We start from the raw sequence: 20,984 nt of genomic DNA on the forward strand, positions 1-20,984 counted from the left end.
CACGACAACCTCTCACGATGAGCAGCTCGAATCCCTTCGTCGTTCAGGTAGGGACCGAATGGTGTTCTGCAAGGAAATCCTACAATACTACAGACGGGGCAGGGGGCATTACCCCGCCGCTCACAAAAGCTTAGATAAAAAGCAATTAGTTACTTGGCACCTTTTACAAACACACACATTCCCAAACCCAGTAATGCACAGTCACCTCTATCCCGGGCTACCTATATACAGCAGATTGTAAATTATGTGCAGGTAGGGCCGATCTTCACCACATCATGTGGGCAAGCCCCCTGATAAGTACCCGAAAATGCACCAGCTCATTATCTCCCCTTCCCATTACCACCCTTGAGCAGTGGGAGATTGCACTGCTTAGCTCAGACCCGGATCTCCAACTCCGGGTCCTCCAGATGGCCGAAGACGCCACCAAAGCCCAAGGTCTGGCCGCCGCCTTAGGAAGAAATGGACGGGCCCTCCCACTCCCCTCCTCTCTAAACCCCAGCTCGGACAAAATAAAGTTTACTACTACCACTACTTCTAGTACTACTACTAGTTTTTTTAATTTTTTAATCAACACTTTTGTTGTTTTTTTAGAAGCCACAAAAAATGGGTATCACATTTTTTAAAATTTTTATTATGGAGTATGTGCCTTCAATACCCACAAATTTGATTATATTTGGCACGTTTATCTATACCAAAGAGAATGGCACGTGAAACGAATTTCAAGCCTTAAATTGTGTTTTGGGTAGTTGGCTCTCATATGTCATGTATAAATAAAAACCTTGGCGAGCATAAATACCCTGTCAGTGACCCTTTGGCAACATTACAGACCAAGTTTGAACCAGAGCTTCTTCAAAAACTCACAGGAATGTCAAAGGAAAATGGCGGGCTCCAGACTGTTAGCAACATTATAAACCCTAATAAGAAATTATAACTTGCAGAATAAAAAAACTTGATTATGCAACTTACCAAAATGATTGAACCAAAAAAAAAGAAAAAAAAGCTCACCAAGCGCAAAAAAGGTCCCGTGCATTACTTACGGTGGCACTGACGTGCATCAATAGGGTTCTTCGTTTTCGGGTTTTATTTTTGTCAACGCCTATATTAACGTTGGCCAAGTTTAATCTTATTCCAAGGGTTGTGTCCCCATTGTCCTCTGCGAGTCCTTGCTTAGGGCTGTCCTTCCTCTTTTGTGCATCTTAGTTTAGGGGTTCAAAGCTGCCAAAGTCTTCAATGGGTTTTGCCCATTTTCCTGTTGGAGCCATCAGGCTGAACCTCGATTTTCTTTTGTTTTTGCTTTTCTATTTAGAGTCACAGTCTAAAACAGTTATAAAAAATATAAAACAATTTTTTTAATAACGTGTCGTCAAATTAGAAAAAAAAAAAAATTCCTCTGTCCAGAAAATGATGTCACAACCATGAAAATGAAAATAGAAACCCGAAATCGAAGAACCCTATGCGTAAGTGGGTAATCAAGCACCACTTTCGGTGACCCTAATGATCATCTGTTGAAGTGAGACCGACCTACTTTGCAGAATAATCAGCATTCAGACACTGGCAACAACACCGTAATATGAGCAATTAATTTTTAATCAGACATATAAATTAAAGGTATGTACACGACTAAAGTAGCCAAAGATGGTGCATGCCGAGAATCAAACGAAGCCGCCTAGCAAGCCGCCTGCACGGAATCCGAGACACCGCTAAGCCGCAACAGTTGATCTGAAGAGACAGAGAGAGCATCCTGTCAGCTTCCGGAGGCAAGAGCACCAGTCTTGCACAACAGATACACGCAATCACCTTGACACCGAAACCATTTCGTGGTTTAGTTGAAAAACCTACATGTACATATCAAGTCAGCCTGTTTTTAAGCGACGCCATCTGCAAGAATAATGCCAACTTCAAAGGGACACTGAAGTCCCAGAAAACGTTTTCTGTTATGTCCTGGGGTAGGACATGCGTCATAAAACAAAATTTAAGACCCCGCCCCCCTTTCCCCCCAAAAAAAATTGAGTGCAATATTTGCGTTGTAAGCCTCATTTCGAGTAAGGAGCGATTCCGGAATTTCGGCACATTGTTCCGAACAAAGCACCAAACATAAGCATGTCGCAATACTAAGTTAATGTCTACAAACAAAAATGTTGCAAGAGAACTTTTTTCGAGGGAAGTACTTTTAGTAACATACCAATCCTATCTAAAAATTCAAACAAAAACAAAGATTTTTGTTTTGCCGTTTTTTTTAAAGCTTTTTTAAGGAAGCACATTCACTGGAAACATGAAAGTGTTCTGACAATCACAAAATCAAAAGCATCATTTTATGCAACTGTGAATGAACAGTAGTTTATTGCCACCGCTTAGAGAGAGGATGTAACTCTTTCACGTAAAATGTAATTTTACCTAATAGTGGTAAACAAGCAATTCGGGTTAAATCACATCTGGTGTGGAGCATTTACTCAAACTTCATAGGAACAGTTCGGCTCGGGCGCAGCACTATAAGTGAAAAGACACATAAAAAAATATTTTTAAATGCCAAACAAATAAAAAAGTTTTCTTTTCGTATACTTTATTAAAAATGTTATATCCCACCAAAAATAATTTTAATTGAAATACCAAAAAAAAAGGTATATAGTATATACAGGGTGCTTACTTTTAATTCAAATATATTTATACTGAAAAATCTGTCAAAGGCAGAATAATGTGGTCTGTGCAGGTGGAGTTATACGGCCAGGAGGACGTATTACAGGTGGCTAATCGTCACAATAAGTTGAAAAATTAAAGGGCAACTCCGGTTCATACTTTCGATTTGGGATTATGACTGTTTTTAGTGCCGTCCGCGTCCCTGAATTGCAAGGTGTAAATTTTTTCTCGTTATTGTGCGTAGTTTCAAAGATATCGACGCCTCAAAGTGTTGTTTGGGGCGCGGCCAACAAAACCGAAACTAGCCGCTCGAGGCCCCGGCAACACTGGAAATCAGCTGCTATGTGAACGTGACGTAAGGATCGTTCTCGTTCAACGAGTATGCAGGCCGAGCGGCACCTACCTCCGTTGCGCTAGCCGTCGAGATAGGAGGTAAGCTGATTTTGTTTTAATTCTGTATATGTGGTAATTATCCAGCATATGTAGCAAGTTAGTGCGTATATTCAAAAGCTACCGACTGGAAAACACGTGAACTCGTTCGGTGCCATACTCGGCGGCCGCCGCCGTGCCTGCGCTATGCCGTACTCGTCGCTAGTATACCCAAAAGCTAGCGACTGGAAAACGAGTGAACTCGTTCGGTGCCGTACTCGGCGGCTGTCGCCGTGCCTACGATCTTCCGTACTCATCGCTAGGTCTAAATTGTCATCGGGGCTGCGTGGATGGAGCGGCGTTGCTCTACGCCACGCTGACAGTGACGTACTAGTACTGGGGGCCCTCTCGCTTTCGCGCTGCGGGTCAGTCACAGACACAAAGCTTTTAGGCTCTCCGGCGTGGGCCACGGTGCCCGAACAGACGTGTGCTGGGCTGTACACATCCGTTTTTCATTCTTTTTTCCTTGGGCGCGTAAAGGCCGAAGTCCAAAATCCACTCGTCGAACAGCGTTCACCCACACCTTTTCCGATTTCCGGTCCGTTGGAAACTTGTGAAAAAGCACCTCCGGGTTGTGCAGCGGGTTGTTTAAGCAGCCCACAGTGCTACAAGTTGTACTCGGCATCTTTCGAGGAACAGTTCGGCAGTCTTGGGCGCACCGAGTCGCTTGTCTTGGAGTCCTCACAAGCAAATAAACAAAAGGCTATACCGAAGCTACACGGGCTACAGATGAAAGCAACGGCTAAACACGCCAATCACAAGCCAAAGTAGCGGTGGTAGCGGCTCAAAGAAGCGCACTCCGCGCAACGCCCAGACCAGAGAAAAAAAAAAAGAGAATGATACTGGCGTCACGAAACAATGTTGCTTTAGCGATCAGCTGGCCACCCGCTAAAGAGCAGCAGCTCGCAGCGGGTTGCTTTTTTATTATCGGCATTAGTTGAGAATGCGGCGTCCCCCAGACGCAATATTTTGGCTGGGGTCGTATTTTGTGTCACTACAGCGATACCAGTAATTTATTTGATTTTGAATTTTGGCCGGAGTTGCCCTTTAACTAACATATGTTAACCCTTTACTGACAAGATATGCAAAAACAATTCTTAAAACATTTACTTTTTAAGATATTAATGTTTAACAAGGTCAAATAAAAGAACAGAGCTGAAATAACAAGAACTGTAAGATAAAACTTGCAAGTTATGACCTTGTTGCCTGTGGGAGACAACAGGCAAAAACCTTGTTTTTGCCTGTTGCCTGTTGCCAACAAGGCAAAGACCTTGTTGCCTGTGGGAGACAACAGAAAACAGGCAAAAGAAACAGGCAAAAACAAAAGGCAAAAACCTTGCGTAACCTCTATGGATCACTATAAAATGTCAATATTAACTTAATATTTGTGTATATGATAGCCTCAAGTAGAATGGTTCCCTATCGTAATTTATTAGTCGCAAGAAGACAACACTTGCCCATATTTTTTGGCATTCCGCCGGTCTCAATTGCCGTGTACTTGCGCGCCCAATTTCTTTTTCTCGTCAGCTATTTGCGTATTTTTCACTAGATGGCGCTGTAGTTTCAATCGTCAAGACAACATGATAAACCCGAAACTGTTAAATAAACAAAATTATTTCTGTCGAGACCGGTTATAACTAAGTCAACAGGAATCGGAAATCAATTCGTTATACAGTAGACAGCCAAACCGATTTATAACGAACAGCAGGAAACGCTACGATCAGTTCGATATAGCAAGTAGTTCAATATAGCAAAAAACATTTACAACGAACTTCCACGATGCGTTCGTTGTAAGGCAACAGCTTCACTTTCTCTCTCATCTCTTCGCTTCCACCTTTAACAAAGCCCAGATTGTTTTTTTGTTTTTTTTGCACGCGTGCAGTTTTTTTTTTTTTTTAGCTTATCTCTTTTTTTTAATCACTTTTCTTTGTAGGCAACCGCTTTGGGAGGAAGATTTTTTTTTTCTGTGCATGCGTGCAGCGTTTCTTTTTTTAGCTTTCTCCCCTTCTGAATCGTTTTTTTTTGTCAATTTTGTTCACGACTTGAGGTTTTGCAATTTTCTTTCTTTCCTAGATTTTTTTTAAGGGGAAGGGGACAGGCTAGAAGACGATTGTTTGCACGTTTTTGGAAGCCTTCCCGGGGGGGAAGAAGTTTGATATACCCAATATGTTGTTCGTTATAAAAAGTACTTTTTACATGCATTTTTATTTAAATTTTCCGTAAGTTCGATATCGACAATAATTCGCTGAATGTCAGTTCGTTCTAAACGGGTTTCACTGTAGACCATTTACAATGTAACCATTATAGTGCAGAACCGGGTATAACGTGGCTTTTTTCAACCACCGGTTCACCTCCCATACAACTCCATGTAATTACATACCGCTTAAAATGCAGGCACGCGAGGGGAAATACCGGTTATAGTGCGGTTTCTGGAACAACCCGCCGACCCCGCCAGCTGACCGGCGCAGCAAGCACGCTTCCCTCTGTGGCACTAGATCACTAGATAACGGCGCTAGCCGCAAGCGGCACTCGCCACTCGCAGGGGCAAAGATGGCAAGGACGTTGCTCGAAGAAGCGAGGAAAAGCAAAGAGAAAGCGGCGCGTCCAAACACATGCGTCCGTAGCGACCGCAGCGACTGGAACAACCGAAACGACTGTTGCAAGGGTCTGCAACCATCAGTTGTCATAGCGACGAAGGGACGCACGCACGTGTCGTTCACGACAAAAGGAGTTGGAGTGAGCCCAACTTTCCCCCGCTGCGTTGGAAACAACCGAAACAACCACAACGACAGACCAATCGTAGGTCGAGGAGAACTGGTTGCGCACGCTGCATGCCGGTCGCGTGCCGGCTTGTTCTACCTGCAAACATAGCGTCGGTGGTGACCGCCGACGTGGATGGCGTGGTGGAAGCTCATCGTTCTGCGTAAAAGCGCTACCCTTGACTGTGAATTTTAGTCGTGTTTCGCTACAATAACCCAGCACATACTAGAAGGGAAGATCCACCTACTCGTGCGGCGATGTCGTGGCGGCACTCTCAAGACGGCAGAAACACCCGTGTCGTTGTGTTTGTTTACTTCGACTACAGTGGTGCTTCCTAAGCATTTGTGTCCTTGAGCATTGCCTGGATTTCTTATTTGGAGCATTTCAGGCGTGTGCTCAAGTTCAAGGTATTACTGGTGCATACCGTATAAAGGATGCAAATTTTCACGCGTTTTCATCACCGGAGAAAAGTGATTAGTGGTAACCATCCTGAATGCTAGCAATGTCTATCCGATCACAAAATCATATTTTTACGTTGCTAAGATTACATCGTCTTTTATAATCATAGAAAAGGCGTGTAGCGAGATTTGTACTATTGGCGAAGTCATGTATTAGAGTTGTGATCGTCCAAAACGACGTACTGCATGTTTTTCTTTTGTTTTTTTTCATCCACTGTACCCTGAAAGCCTATCATGAAAAAATTAATAATAATAATAAAGCTTTAGGCTATAGAAAACTGTCTGTCTATATACTGTTACGGCATTGAATGGCAGTGCGTCCCCTTTTTAGAGGCAACGCTGAGACAGCTGACAGCGGCGTAGAGGCAGTCGCTGTGCTGACGACCCGCTGCACTTGTTGCAGTGGTTGCAGGTGTGCGTACACGCGGCGCAGAACAGTCGTTCCGGTCGCTCCGGTTGCAATGGACACAGTCATAGATAAAGCGCTCGTTGCAGATGTCTGAACCAGCTTGAACACCTTCGGTGACGAGGTGTTCAAATGCCTTAGCGTTGTCGAAGACCAGGTCGTCCTCAACGCCGTTAAAAGGCTGCGCCAGGCCAAAGTCACTCATTTCTTTCAAAATGTGTGACACACTTTAGAGAGAAGTGTACTAGTCTGGTAAAATGAGGGCTTTCCTCAGACTAAGGTTTATTTTTCATCTAACATAAAATAAATTGTTTTACAAAGGTAAGTTGTCTCATGGCATGTATTTTGGCCTGAAAAATTGATGTTTTGGTTATGGCGCGGTACCGCTTATAGTGCGGAGTTTTGCGACTCCCGTGACATACGTTATATGCGGTCTACATTGTATCCGCTATTTCATTATAACCGACTTCGGTTATAACGACATGCAAAAGGAAATGGGAAATCAAGATCGCTTTGCTGTAGCCGCTATTTTGTTATACCGTAACTGACTTTGCTATAACCGGTCTCAACAGTATGTGGTTTGTTGCCTGTAGGCAACATTTGTCAGCAAAGAGTTAATTAACTTTTCAATTAGTGAAAATAAGCATATTGTTCCGATTATAAACTTGCTGAGCGTCATCTAAAACCACTAAATCAATAAATTTTAGGAAGATTTCAAGCATGTGGTAAGTGCGGGGCGACTTAAAGTCTTCCCTCATGCAACAGGTGCAACGCCATCGTTTTGAAAAGGCAAATGGTAATCTTTTCATTTGCGTTTTCCACTTGTCACGACCGTATAACTCACCCGCACAGACCGCATCATTCTACCTTTCGTGGATATTTTAAAAAACAGATTTGTATGAATTAAACTCAGATACCTCGTATGATATTTTGTAAAAATTTGTTGTGTCAATGAGCCTTGCAAGTAAGGTTTTCGGGCCCCATCAGTTCATAGGATAAAATGAAAAATTGGCAGAAAATTCATTTCTTCCCTTTTCCCGTAAAAAGATGGAACCTAATTTTCATGTTCAGATCTAAAAAACAAATAAAAAAACATCTCCATCTATCAATATAATATGCTTCCCTCATGCCTCGTGTAAGTCTTCCGACACCAACTTCGAAAAGGACGTCGCGCCCTCCCCGTACAGCTCCCCATTAAATGGAATAGCTGGAAATGGAGCTAAAATTAAGACCCACTCCCCGCAACATTCGTCAAGTATAAAAATTTTAAAAACATACTACGGCAACAATTTTTCTACACCTCTTTGCCATAAAAAGGGCATGAAAACATTGGACGCGTCTGGGAGCTGTGCCAAGAGGAAACTTGCTGGTCGACTAGGCGGACTAGCTTGTGCCACCGGGGTGGTCAGTCCTCTCACTCAGCCTGGTGGCAGGCTTGGACTTCTTGTGGCACTCTTGGACTTGCTCGAAGTGGTCCAAAAGCTCCTGGAAGTCAATCTTCGACTTGTACGAGTCGCTCTGCGGGGCCTCGGGGGTGGTGGATCTTGAAGACATGGAAGGAAGATGGAAAAACACTCGTGAGCACCTGCCGAGTAATATTTCGCTGGGCGAGTGAAAGACAATAGGCGCCCAAGAAGCCATCTTATGAGCTGGTTTCAGTCTAGGGAGCAACGGAAAGTTGTTACGAAACATGATTACACGAGTTTCCGCGGTGCCCACCAGGGCTCTTCGAAGCGAAAAACGCTTCCCCCTCGTCGGGAATCGAACCCCTGACCTCTTGCTACGTAGTTTGATGCTCTATCCTTGTGCCAGCAAAGCAGCTTGAATGTCGTTACAGCTGCTGTGGTGTCACATGATCTCCAGATAAAAATAGGTTACACGTGATGACCAATGCCACGATTAAGTAACCACTTGACAACTATAAGTGTTATAGCCATGTTACGTGACCAGATTAGTGATGAATCAGTGTCGTGTGATGTCACTTTCCATTGTGGTGTCTTGTGACATTATGCATGTGACCACCATTACGCTGATGTTGTCACACGATTAACAGAATATAGACATTGAGTCTGTATTTTGTACATTTCAGACTTGATAAGTAGGATTTTGCATCACATTACTAGGTGCATCTTACACCCACCGACTATATATGAAGACCTTTACTTATGTACAGTCGGGGACAAAAGTCTCCAGGACACGCGAGCTGCGACTGAAACGCATTGCTCTGCCATCTGCCAGCGGGTCGCCTGGTTTCGAGATCACAGAAAAGCGCATGCGCGTCCTACTGTGCCTGCCAACATGTGCGCTTTCCCACTCTTCTGCGGCGCGGCGCCTAACTCGGAATCGGGCGCGTGGTACCGCCTCGGAGATAGCGCTTACTGACATGGCACCTATCAAGCAAGAAGTCACAGCCGCTCAACTGAACGATAAGCTGAACTGGTTATCAAGCAAGGTGCGCTGACACGGCGAAATGCGGTGCAATGCCCCAGGCAATATCTGGAGCTTCAGAATGTGTAACAGACGCTCGTAAGCTGCAAGCACTATCTCCGAGGCGGTATACCACGCGCCCGATTCCGAGTTAGGTGCTGTGCCGCAGAAGAGCGGGAAAACACACATGTTTGCAGGCATAGTAGGACGCGCATGCGCTTTTATGTGATCTCGAAACCAGGCGACCCGCCGGCAGATGGCAGAGCAATGTGTTTCAGCCACAGCTCGCACGTCCTGGGGACTTTTGTCCCCGACTGCACCTAGAAAAAAACACACAAGGCATAAGGACTGTACCACCAAATGCCTAAAAATGAAACAACTCTCTCTTTGTTGTTCTGGACATACTGCACACTATGCTACAAAAGGTTAAGTTTAAAGTGGGTCTTGGCAAACCATACGGGCCACCAGAGACAATCTGACAATGGGTGCAAGCAATGCAAACTCACAATAGCATGTAGCTACATTCTGCTAAAACATAAATATTCTGCTAAAAAATGAACGACGTTTACAATTCTCTGTAATGCCGAATTAGAGCGCAGCTCTTGAGGAAGAGGAGGGGAGGGTATGGAGGGGAGGGTATGCTCCCCCTCCCCCTCCGCACCCTCCCCTCATCCTCTCCTGCTCCCCTCCCATTTAGCGGGAAATTTAGCAAACATTTCCCCGCTAAATTTAGTGGAGAAATTTTTCCAATAAATTTCATGTGCCGTCGCATTCAATCACGTGATGTCACATGCGGTGTCACATGGGGGTTGTCGTTATGGGAAACGTCCCATAATGCAACGCGTGGTTACGCCGACGGCGAGGCCACTCAATTCGGAAACGGGCTCCCAAGAGCTGTGCTCTAAAATTGCTTTTGCAAAGGAAGTTCATTCTGAGACTGTTGTGTCCCATCATCAAGGCACTGGGAAATCCAACGAGAAGCGGCACGGCACTCCGCTTACGTCTGCTGTTCCTGGGTGGGAAAAAGCTGCGCGTGGGGCACGCAGGCGAGCCGCGTGCGCAGGGTGTGGAAGGCCTCGCTCTGGGGCAGCAGCATGAGCAGCCCGTACAGGGACTTCACCAGGAACGAGTTGCGCGGCGTGTCCAGCAGCTGCAGCCGCAGGTCTGCACCCGATGAAAACCAAGAAATGTTCTAAACATGCGGTGTGCTCCTATTGGCCCTTTGGCGGAGTGGCCGGTGTGCCAAGTGAGCCCAAAGTGAAAACTACAAATAGCCCAGCAAAGCCCAACACGGCGTCAATATGACGTTTATAGCTCGCCAAAGACGAAATAAATACCAACACCTCCTGCGACGCGCGCAGCTTTGCGTTTAGGAGGGCACTTCCAAATCTGTAATCAGAGCCGTACAAGTATGGCGACGACCGTCGGAGGGTTAAAGGACCTTTCAAGTTGAAGGAAATACATCGGTTGATAATTGAATACCCTTCTTAGGATGCAGCACTGCAAAAGATTGAAAGAATGAGGAAACAAGAGGTAGACGAACAAAAGACAAGAGGGCACCGACCCAACTCTCTGTATATTCATCCCCTACTCCTTCACGAGAAATAGTACCTCGTAAACTGAGCTCTCTTAAGTATAATAAGCACCGTCTGGGGAAAGTGAAGGGCAGCAGATCATGCCTCACCCATCAGAACACATTGACATAGTGCCATTGTATCAAATTTTATGTCTTTTTATGCCCCACACTACCAATGCTCAAACAAGAATCGTAGAAAAAGACAATATACACACGGATAGGTGCCAACGATGTTGGTTCCCTCCAAAAATGAGGACTGTGGGAAGCACGACCAGGATTGTACACAAGCACGGAGGCTTAGTGGAAAAATTTTTGTTCTACTTATTCCTCGCGAAGCAGAAGAAGACGAATATATAAGAGTAGTAACTCGGTGCCCTTAGTTTCTTCCTTTGTCCATCTCCCCACCGTGTCCTAGTCCTTTTCTGCTGTTGAATCAGCAACTCACCCGAGCCTACATCTTAAAGCATGCAAACTTAAAGAAAAGCTAAAAAGGTTTCTTTTCTTCAAATATACTGTGCAAGTTTCAATGTAGGCATATTAAAAATAATCCACAGTTTTCTTTACATTTTGCACTAAAGCATTGTTTATTTTCCATCATGAGCGATGCGGCACCAAGGAAAAAAGCCACTCTTACGTGGCTTGACGAGCTCTCAGTACCTCAACAATGCAAATGACAACAATGCGTCAGCAAAAAGTTTTCATGCGTTTTCTGCCTGCTCGGTTCGTCCGAGAATGTGAACAGGGGCCGTTAAAAAGGAAAAACAGACGGCGTCGGACCACGACTGCTTGGGCGGAAAGCACTTTGAATTCACGGATACTTGTCATCGTCGGATTTATTTGTTTTGTTCCAACATGAACGCGGGAAGACCGTCAAGTTGCACGAACCACCTGTGGACTACGTTCAGTGCTTCATCACATTCAAACGGCCGCCTCCTCGTTTAAGCTGTCGTTTGCTCTTTCAAACGTTTCTGCTTGTCGTCTGCTCGTTCAAACGACAGCGGCCCATAGACCGGATGTTGACCCGGTAATTGCGATAAGAAGTGCACACCTCAAAAGACATTTAAGTTTGAACGTTGCTTCGGGTAAGTAGGCTCGGTGTAAACATTAAATAAAAGGAGATGTTGATAATTGTCGCCAGTGGCCATCACAGACTTGTTATGCCTGATTCATTCAGTCCAATTCTGCTTGCGATTTTCAGTATCGACGTCAACATCTCAGTTACGGTTCAGGCTTTTGCAGCCCGAGCAACGTCATGACTAAAAATAGCGAGCAGAACCTACTGTATTTACTCAAATCTAGGCTGATAGTTTTTATAAAAAAATTAAGATCGTAACTCGGGTGTCGGTCTAGAAACGAGGATGCGGCTCACGCCTACACCACTTCGCAGGAATGCCAGCTACCCAAACCGAAACTGCCGTATCTATTCGTGGCCGCAGAGTTGCACGGCTTCATGTTTTAGAAAACTTTTGGTGCACGAAAACAACCAAAACAGCAGCAGCCGGCGACCCCGAATTTGAAAACGCGAACATGAACCGCTAACACCCCCGTCGGCTTAGTGGCCGATCTAGTATTGTATACACCAACTCATGTTTACAAACAAACCGGACCGCCCCTAGCGGACGCCACCGGCGCCGCGCATGCGCGGTGGATGGTGGGCAAGAACCCCGAGGTCGCCCATAAACAAACCAGTGAATTTCGTTTTTGTCGGCATCGGTGGGAGTCCCCGTGCTCTTTTTCGCGTTGGAATTGTTGATTCTACGTCCTCCTAACAATGTCTGACTACTTGAGCGGCTTCAGCAAAACTAACGAGGCAAAACTTTCCGTGAATAACGTGACGTGCGGCGATTCATTTCACGTGGACGCTGCAGAATGGGCGCTAAAGCCTGACTCCCACAATCAGATTTTGCTCGCTGTTTTCAGACGCGACGTTGCTCGGACTGCAAAAGCGTGGACCGTAGCTGAGATGGTGGACGTCGATACTGAAAACCGCAAGTAGAATTGGGCATTACAAGTCGGTGATGGCCACGGGTAACAATAATGATCAACATCTTCTTGTATCTGTTTACACTTAGCCTACTTACCCCAACAACCTTCAAAAGTGTTTTGAGGCCTGCACTTAGTTCTTATCGCAATTACCGGGTCAACGTTTGGTTTACGGGCCGCTGTCGTTTCAATGAGGTGACAACAAAAAGCAGCCAAGTTTGAAAGAGCAGACGACACTTCGAACGCATGCGTAATGGGGTACGGGTAAGAAGCACCGCGTCCCACGCCAACAGACCACTCGAATGTAACGTTGTCGGCGTCTGTGTGAGTCTGCATACTCTTTTTCGCGCTGGAATTGTCGATTCTACGTCCATCGCAATGTCTTACCACTTTTAATCGCCTAAGCGAAATTATCCAGGCTCGTTACGCCGCTAAACTTTCCGTAAATAATTTGACGTGCGGCGATTCATTCGCATGAACGCCGCAGAATGGACGCCAAAACCATGATGAGATTCTTCCAGCTATTGTCGGTAGCGACGTCGCTCGTGTTGCAAAAGTGTAGAAGGTAGCGGCGATGATCGACGTCGATACTGAAAATCAGAAGCGGGAACAGAGCAAGCTTAACAAGTCGGTGACGGCCAACGGTACCAATGAATCAACATCTACTGTTTACACGGAGCCTACTTAAGGGGGGACACTACCCAGAAAAAACAATTTCTGCAAAAAAAGTTGATTTTGAAAAATGTCATATTTACATCCACCAACATCTAGAGAGTATTGCCAGAAAGTTTCATTAGTTTACACTGCATAGTTAATTTTTTATAAATTATTTTCGGTCCACTGATGCTAAAGAAAAGGTAGAGGTTGGAGCACTTTGAACGCATTTTTCTCCATTCCACTTTTTGGCATAAATTTCACTTTAGGAAAACTATCGTTTTGTTATTACGCAACTTGGATTCATTTTTGTGAGTGTTTCTGGGGTGAAATTTTAAGGGGAAGATAACTATGAGCTTGTATTTTTTATTTTTGTCATTTTTCATGCTTAAGAACTAAAAGTTTGGACAAAGGATGGAAATCTAAAAAACTGTATTTGTGTTTATGTGGCTTTTTTGTCATGAAAGATGGTATAACATAGAAATATAGCTCCATAGTTATCTGCTCTGAACTGTCCTAATGCAGTGTAACACATGAAAACAACAAATTTATAAGTAATTTCAAAACAATAGTTTTCCTAAGCAGACACGCCCACTTTCGTCTTTGAACGTTTGCAGTTTTTTTTGTACTTCACCCAGGTTAACAAAAATTGGCAGAAATGTTATCGACATCAACAGAAACAAGCCCTGTAAATATAATTTAAATCAGACAAGTGGTTCAAAAATTTACTTTTTTGGGTAGTGTCCCCCCTTAAGTCTTTTGGGGCCTTCAATTACTTCTTATAGCAATCACCCGGTCAAAGTTTGGTCTACGGGCTGCTTTTGTTTCAACGAGCAGACGACAAAACGCAGACAAGTTTGAAAGAGCAGAGGAAAGTTCGAACGATCAGCCGGCCGTGCGAATCTGAAGACGCACTGGGACCCTTGGGTGGTCCGGACAACTTGGAGGATTTTCTCGTTCCTGCTGGAACAAAGCAAATACATTTAACGACCACAAAGTGTTGCCCGCACAAGCAATCGTAGTTCAATAGCGTCTGGTTTGCCCTATTCCCGGCTACTATCCACGTCCTCGGACGAACGGAGGGGGCAAAAACACATGAAAACGGATCTTCAAACCTTTCTAGACTCTTGGTACAGCCCCCATCGCAGCATTTTGACGAGAAGGCAGTTTTTTTGTCTCGTTTCTTCCAAAGGAACACAGGAATGCATGTCTGGCACGGCGACTTCTGCCCACCGCCCCAGACCGGAAGTGCGTCCGGCACGCCACCACCGCGGCGTGACGTAGGAGAGTTGAGTTCGTGTATATCGGAAATAAATGCCATTCTGTGTTTAATTTATGGTGTTTTCCCATTCCTTTCTGATCAACCTAGAATCGAGGATTATTATTTTTTTTTTTTTCGTCTTTGCCGCTTTGAGGGGTCGGCCTACAATCGATGCCGGCCTAGAGTCGAGTAAATACGGTACTTACAATGTGAATCAGGCTTTGGCACCCATTCTGCGGCTTCCACGTGGAATGAATCGCCACCTGTTACATTATTCACGCCAAGTGCACTGCGGTGTAACGAGCCTCATTATTTTCGCTGAGGCCGCTCAAGTAGTCAGACTTTGCCAGGAAGACGTAGAATCAATAATTCCAACGCGAAAAAGATCGCGGGGACTCACACCAACGCCGACAACATCCCATTCCAATTGGTTTGTTTATGGGTGACGGCGAGCTTCTTGCCCACACCCCCATCGCGCATGGGCGGCGTCGGTGGCGTCCGCTAGGGGTGCTCCGGTTTGTTTGTAAACATGAGTTGGTGCATAGATGGCCGCTTCTAACTCGGTTGTTGTTAGAGAGTGCTTCAGCTCCCTTTTGAATTCCACTCAGTAAACATTTAGCAGCTTCAACCTCTGGCGGTCATTGCATCAAGTACACAGAGATGCTTCACCTCCAAGGTTTACACTGAGAAAGATGGGCAGGTCTGGGTCACTCACAAGTAAAGATTGGCGACTCAATGAGTTGGACGAGCTTGTCTATCTCCGTCAGGAAGTCCACAGTCACTTCAATGTCGCTGCTGTGCATTGATGCGAGCTAAGGAAATAAAAACACTGGAAAGCATAGGACATTCTCAGAAATCAATGCCATTTAACAATGGAAAGAGCAGTCCAACTGTTGCTGTGCTAAAGGTAGCAATGAAAATATTGCATCTGCAGAATAGGGAACAGTCAACTCCCTAGATCAGGGTTTCGGATACTTTTTCGTCCCAGGGAACCCCAGCAAGCCTCAAAAAGTCCCAAAAATCCCCCCCTACCTTGTTGCCAACCGATAATGCTGGGCAATAAAGGTGTTTAGAGTGTCAAAAAGAGTTAATCACACTGACAAAATAAGACAAAATGGAGGGCTATAGACAGAATAAGGAGGCAGAAAGGTTAATCTGGGGCACAATGTAAAATATATAGGTACTACACAGATTAGTGCAAAGGGCGAGGTTGCTTTGTACGTAACAACAACTCAATCCATGGCTCAGTCCATAGAAGTTATGGAACCCAGTTTGAGAACCCCTGCTCTACATCAATGCAGACAGAAATTGTTTCTTTTGTTGGCAAGTTTCTTTTTGCTTTGTTTAAGTTTCGATAGTGTAGACCAGGGGTTCTCAAATGGGGGTCTGTGGACTCTTCGGGGTCCCTGAAGCCCTCGACCGAAGCCCCCCGACCGTCAGTCGAGCCAAGCAATAAACCTTTTGACGTGACATCTTACCCAAAGGGGTACATGTACGGAAACTTATACAACGGGAATAGACTTTACCCTAGGGCGGTAGCAAATGACGCCAGTGGCATTACTAAGGGACAGCGGCACCCGGGGCGACGGCCCGCCGAGACACCCTCGCATCCCCTGCTCTCGTGGCCCACCCACCGCGAGAGCGGCGGGGGGGTGCTTTAGCTTGCTTTAGCTAAAAACAGTCATAATCCCAAATTCAAAGATGTTGATTGGAGTTGCCCTTTAAGGTAAGTACAGCACACAGAAAGACGAAGACAAGAACACAGTTATAAAAGTTCAGTTGTTAGTTCAGCACTTGTCCTGTGTTCTCCCCACCTCCAGCTTTCTGTGCACTGCACTTATCTTAACTAAAGATAAGCATCAAGTGAGTAGGGTTGATTATTCTTCGTTCCAGAGCTTGAAAGCCGTCAACTTCTGCGCTTCTGCGCAATCTGCGACCTGCTAGCACCAATGTACCACAAGACTTTCACTAGCAAGATACCGTATTTACTCGAGTAATAGCCGCACTCTTTATGAATAAGGCCTTTGCGTCTGCTTTCGTGCAGAACACGTATACAGCCAATCATCGCTTAGTGCATAAATAACATAGCGAATAACTAGATCGCAAACATGATTTTCCATACAAATGCAATCTTCACAGACGGTATCTTCGCGCGAAGACGTCATCTCTGTCCTGTAAACCGCTGGAATCATGCTGCCGATCGCGCTGATTGGCAAGCTGCATGCTCCACGCAAAAGCGAACCCTTAGGTCTTCTTCATAAACGGTGCAGCTATTACTTGAGTAAATACGGTAGTCCATGCCATTGCCACATAAACTGCTAACCAGAGCCTTGTGAAAACCGAAATGCCTACATGTAACGAACAGCTAATGTAGCATGTCTGACGGCACATGGCGCAAGGGGGGCCAGAAAAGCCGCAGCATATAGTGTGGGACGTGTATATTGACTCTGGATGTTTGCTGGACATCCTAACTACATTCCGGCCATATTTCGTGTAATTGCAGCCGTCATTTTAAGGGTATGGGTACATCTTTGGAGCTTTCAAATGCATTTTTCTCGTTTTGCAACTTTGGGTTGTCTTCACAGTTTGAGCACCGAGCTTTTGATGTTACAAATTTTCCAATCATGAATTTTTTTTTTTATGTATTATCTTGAGGATACACAGAGTGCCAATATATATGTAGAATGCAATATCTTAATTATGTTTTTGCAAACTTTAAATGAATTTCTAAAGGGCTTCTAAAGGGAAGCCTCAATGATGTCTTTATTTTATTTTTTAAATGAAAAACTAAAGTTATAGTTTTGGGCTAGATACTGGCACTCTACACTTCACAGGGGGGAAAATGAGCTATTGCACCATGATTGTTATGTATGTTTAGTGTGCCTAAGTGCATACACAAAAAACCTTTCCTATGTCATTGTTTCTGCTTCTGAACACAAAACTATAGAAGCAACATTAAAACTAATAATTGTTTTGAAAAGAAAAAAACTGATTATGATCAGCTGAAGTTACATTATCCTAAAGCAAAAATTTAAAAAAGCTTCTCTGACCCACGCTATTTTTTTACCCTACCAGACAGGTTCTTTTCGAATGTTCACTAAAAGTCCAAGTTAAAACAGCAGAGGCTTTGTGTGCACAGGTCACGATAGTTATGAAAGGGGCCAAGACTGAACTTTGAAAAGCATCAAAGAAACATAGCGAATCTGTTGAGGTCTCACTTAGTCACCTCTGAAACAGCAATTGACAGTAGAAAGGATACAAGAGGTGGAGCATACGGCAGGCGTGCTCGTAGTTCTGTGTCAGCAGGCACAGGGAGATGGTTGCCACGGGGTTGTGACACCAAGTCCTGTACAAGCAGCAAAACAGGGAGCAGCTCTCCTGCACGGGAAGCCACCACTCGGTAATGTAACAATGGCCCCCTGTCAAGAAATAGACGATCCCTCGTGGCCCAACGCTGTCCGCCCACCTGTGTGCGTAGGTCCTTGAGCTGGTTGCGCAGCTCAAAGAGCTCGGTGGAGGTGAGCAGGATCGTGTTGAGGGTCTGCACCATGTGGGCCGCAAAGCGGAGGTCCTCCTTGGCCTGCAGGATGCTCGCCATGGCCCGGTAGATGTCCTCTGCATTCAGCAGCATGCACAGCTGCCTGGGACCATGCAGAGACACACACCCTTCAGGCAGTGCCATGCCCCCTGCGTCCCGTAGCTTTGAGCGCTCGGCGACGCACAAGGAGCCCGCAACACTGCCTAACCACGGCCACTAGGCCAGAGTACTCCGGCAATTTTTTGCTCTACTCCAACTAACTATATTTTAGGAATCACCGGCCTTTATCCTTTCTGGTATGCTACTTAGTATTGTGAAATCGGCTAGTAAAATGATGCCAAAACCAACATTCAAGTATACCCGCGCTTTTCAGTGCCGTGATGTTGGTGGAAGGCAGGCTAGCAAGTCGAGCAGAAAGTCTAAAAAATTTACTATGCTGAGCATTTTTTTCAAGCTGCTGCGAGAGTGCTGAAGCAAGCTTCCAAAACATTCATTTGACACCATGAAACTGCTTGTAATCACAGTTGGGTATTGAGTCTACAGTCCAAGGAGTGAACCCCTGCCTTCCGCTACAGTCACTTTTTCAATGTTGCCAGTAGAGACTTTCACTCAGATAAAGATTATGAGGACCAAAATTGTAAATTCAATATCGTTGCGAAAAATACTTATTTTGGCCCAACATCTGGCAGACTATTTCAGTGATGTCTGTTGGTGTGGTTAGCAACATTTCATGCAAATCGTGAACTACGAAGAAAACGTCAGACTCGTTAAGTACTTCACCAATAGACCTTTTCCGAGAAGCGTTCTGTGCACGCGCGAGTGCCCGATGCCAAGCAGCGGAAGTCGGCGCGAGAAATCAAGGAAATTTGGAAGGAGGCTGTCGATGAGCCGGTAGAACACGTAATTGCAGCGTATATATAATTCTGTTACACAAAAAAAGTGGACGGAAAGAAAAAATGACAGACGTTTACAACTCCCTGAAATGCTGAATTAGAGCGCAGCTCTGGAGGAGGGGAGGGTACGGAGGGGACATTATGCTTTTCCTCCTCCCTCCTTATCTACTCCTCATCTACTCCCCCCTGCTCCTGCCCTCCTCCCCCTCTTCTCTTGCTCCTCCCTCTTTCTCTTCCTCCCCCTCCCCCTCCCTCTCCTCCCTCCCGCTGCACGTTACGGCTATGCCAACAAGAACGGCGACGCGTCACGAAAAAGCGTTACGGCTATGCCGTCGGCGACGCATCACGAAAAGTGTTACGCCAATGTGTTACGGCTACTCCGACGTGTCACGGAAGCGTTATGACTACGCCGACGGTGGTGCGTCACGAAAAAAGCGTTACGGTTACGCCGACGCTTAACAAAAAAGCATTACACCGATGCGTTACGGCTACAACGACGGCGACACATCACGAAAAAGCATTACGCCGATGGCGACACCGACGCATCACGAAAAAGCTACACGCCGATGTGTCACTGTGACGCCCACGCGTCATGAAAAAGCGTTACGCCAACACGTTACGGTTATGCCGATGGCAACACCACTCAGGCCATAAACGTGCGTCTAAGAGCTGCGCTCTAAACATTACGTTTAGGTGGACGCCATGGATGCCCCTCTTTAAAGTCCCGTTGGTCGCGCGACCAGTCAACAACTTCGTAGGAACAAGGTACCTAGAATGGCGGCTGTAACTCTAATCTCCATAGTCGCCAGCTGTGCAACCTGTGCTTCACCGGAATCACCAGTTCTTCACACCTTCACCACCTCTTCCTATAGAGTACGGACTGCCCCCCTCCCGCGGCCATGCCTATGGTCACCCAACTTTTGAGAATCTGCCAGACTGAGCGAAATTTTCCCTTTTTGTGATTGGTCATGCCTCAATGGGGCGGGGCGCCGACGTACACCGTCGACGCGTTTAGTCGGCGCCGGGGACGTAGAACACAGTCGTTCGGCTCATTTCGGCTACGGCGGCCCGATTTCAGTTCGAAAACCCTCTCCCCCGGCAGGAACGCTGCCCAGTTCTATCGCTGGAATGGGGTAAAAAAATGGCTGTGTGAATGAGGCCTCATGCTTCTGATTGCCTCCTGCCACACCTGACTGCCACCGTCGCCATCGTTGCTCGCTAGGTTACCTTGTTTTTTGCGGGTTCCCCCTGGTACTCCCTACGAAGCTGATCACGAAGTATGAAAGTCCTTGGGTGCGTATCTTTGTGCGGCTCGTGTGCCCTCACGCACATGCCGCAGCTCAGAGAGTGAAGAAACTGGTAGCGTAGCTCCCATTATTGTTTGGTAGCCCAAGTCACTTCCTCTATTTTTAGTTCATGCAGCCACCGCCTGGTGCCGTAAGTATGTGGAAAAGGTCTATTGCAATGAAACTTGCGGAGTACCTTAATCATGTAAACTTACGAGAAATGGTCTCCTCCGGGTTCCACCGCTCCGTTGACCCAATTCCGACGGTACTGTCGAGACCGGTTATTACGAAGTCAACGGGGATTGGAAATCACTTCGCTATACCCACTATTTCATTATAACCGACTTCGGTTATAACGAAGTGCAAAAGAGAATGGGAAATCATGAAGGCTTCGCTGTAGCTGCTATTTCGTTATAACCGGTCTTGACAGTAGTTGGGCAGCGTCAACCGCGGGTGCCATGAGTAGCGTTGGAATGTGGACGCTGTTCTCGCTGCTACCTGCCCCCGTCAGCGCATCGGCATCGGAAGCGGCACTCTGCCCACAGTCACCCGCTTGTTCAATTTACTTGTTTGCCGTTTTCTCGGTTTGCCATTTACTTCGGTGGAGAAGGGGAGAGAATGCAAAGGTCTCGCGTGCGCCTCTGTGTAGGCTTGCATGCTTTTGGCACCTTAGCCTTCG

At 45.8% G+C, this 20,984-nt stretch overlaps 1 protein-coding gene across 1 annotated transcript in view; it reads right to left on the reverse strand.

Annotated features, from left to right (window-relative positions):
- Positions 1–1,569: 1,569 nt before the first annotated feature.
- Positions 1,570–20,984, reverse strand: part of LOC8024715 (protein VAC14 homolog) — a 90,784-nt gene continuing 71,369 nt past the window's right edge. The window contains 6 exon segments of the mRNA XM_029984440.4: positions 1,570–1,719; positions 8,106–8,230; positions 10,116–10,278; positions 15,304–15,383; positions 17,848–17,966; positions 18,055–18,229. Of these exon segments, the coding sequence (XP_029840300.2) occupies positions 1,667–1,719; positions 8,106–8,230; positions 10,116–10,278; positions 15,304–15,383; positions 17,848–17,966; positions 18,055–18,229 (715 nt within the window). The 3' untranslated portion in view covers positions 1,570–1,666.

The sequence above is a fragment of the Ixodes scapularis genome, unplaced genomic scaffold, assembly GCF_016920785.2.
Source record: "Ixodes scapularis isolate PalLabHiFi unplaced genomic scaffold, ASM1692078v2 PGA_scaffold0__279_contigs__length_252992795, whole genome shotgun sequence".
NCBI classification, from domain to species: domain Eukaryota; kingdom Metazoa; phylum Arthropoda; class Arachnida; order Ixodida; family Ixodidae; genus Ixodes; species Ixodes scapularis.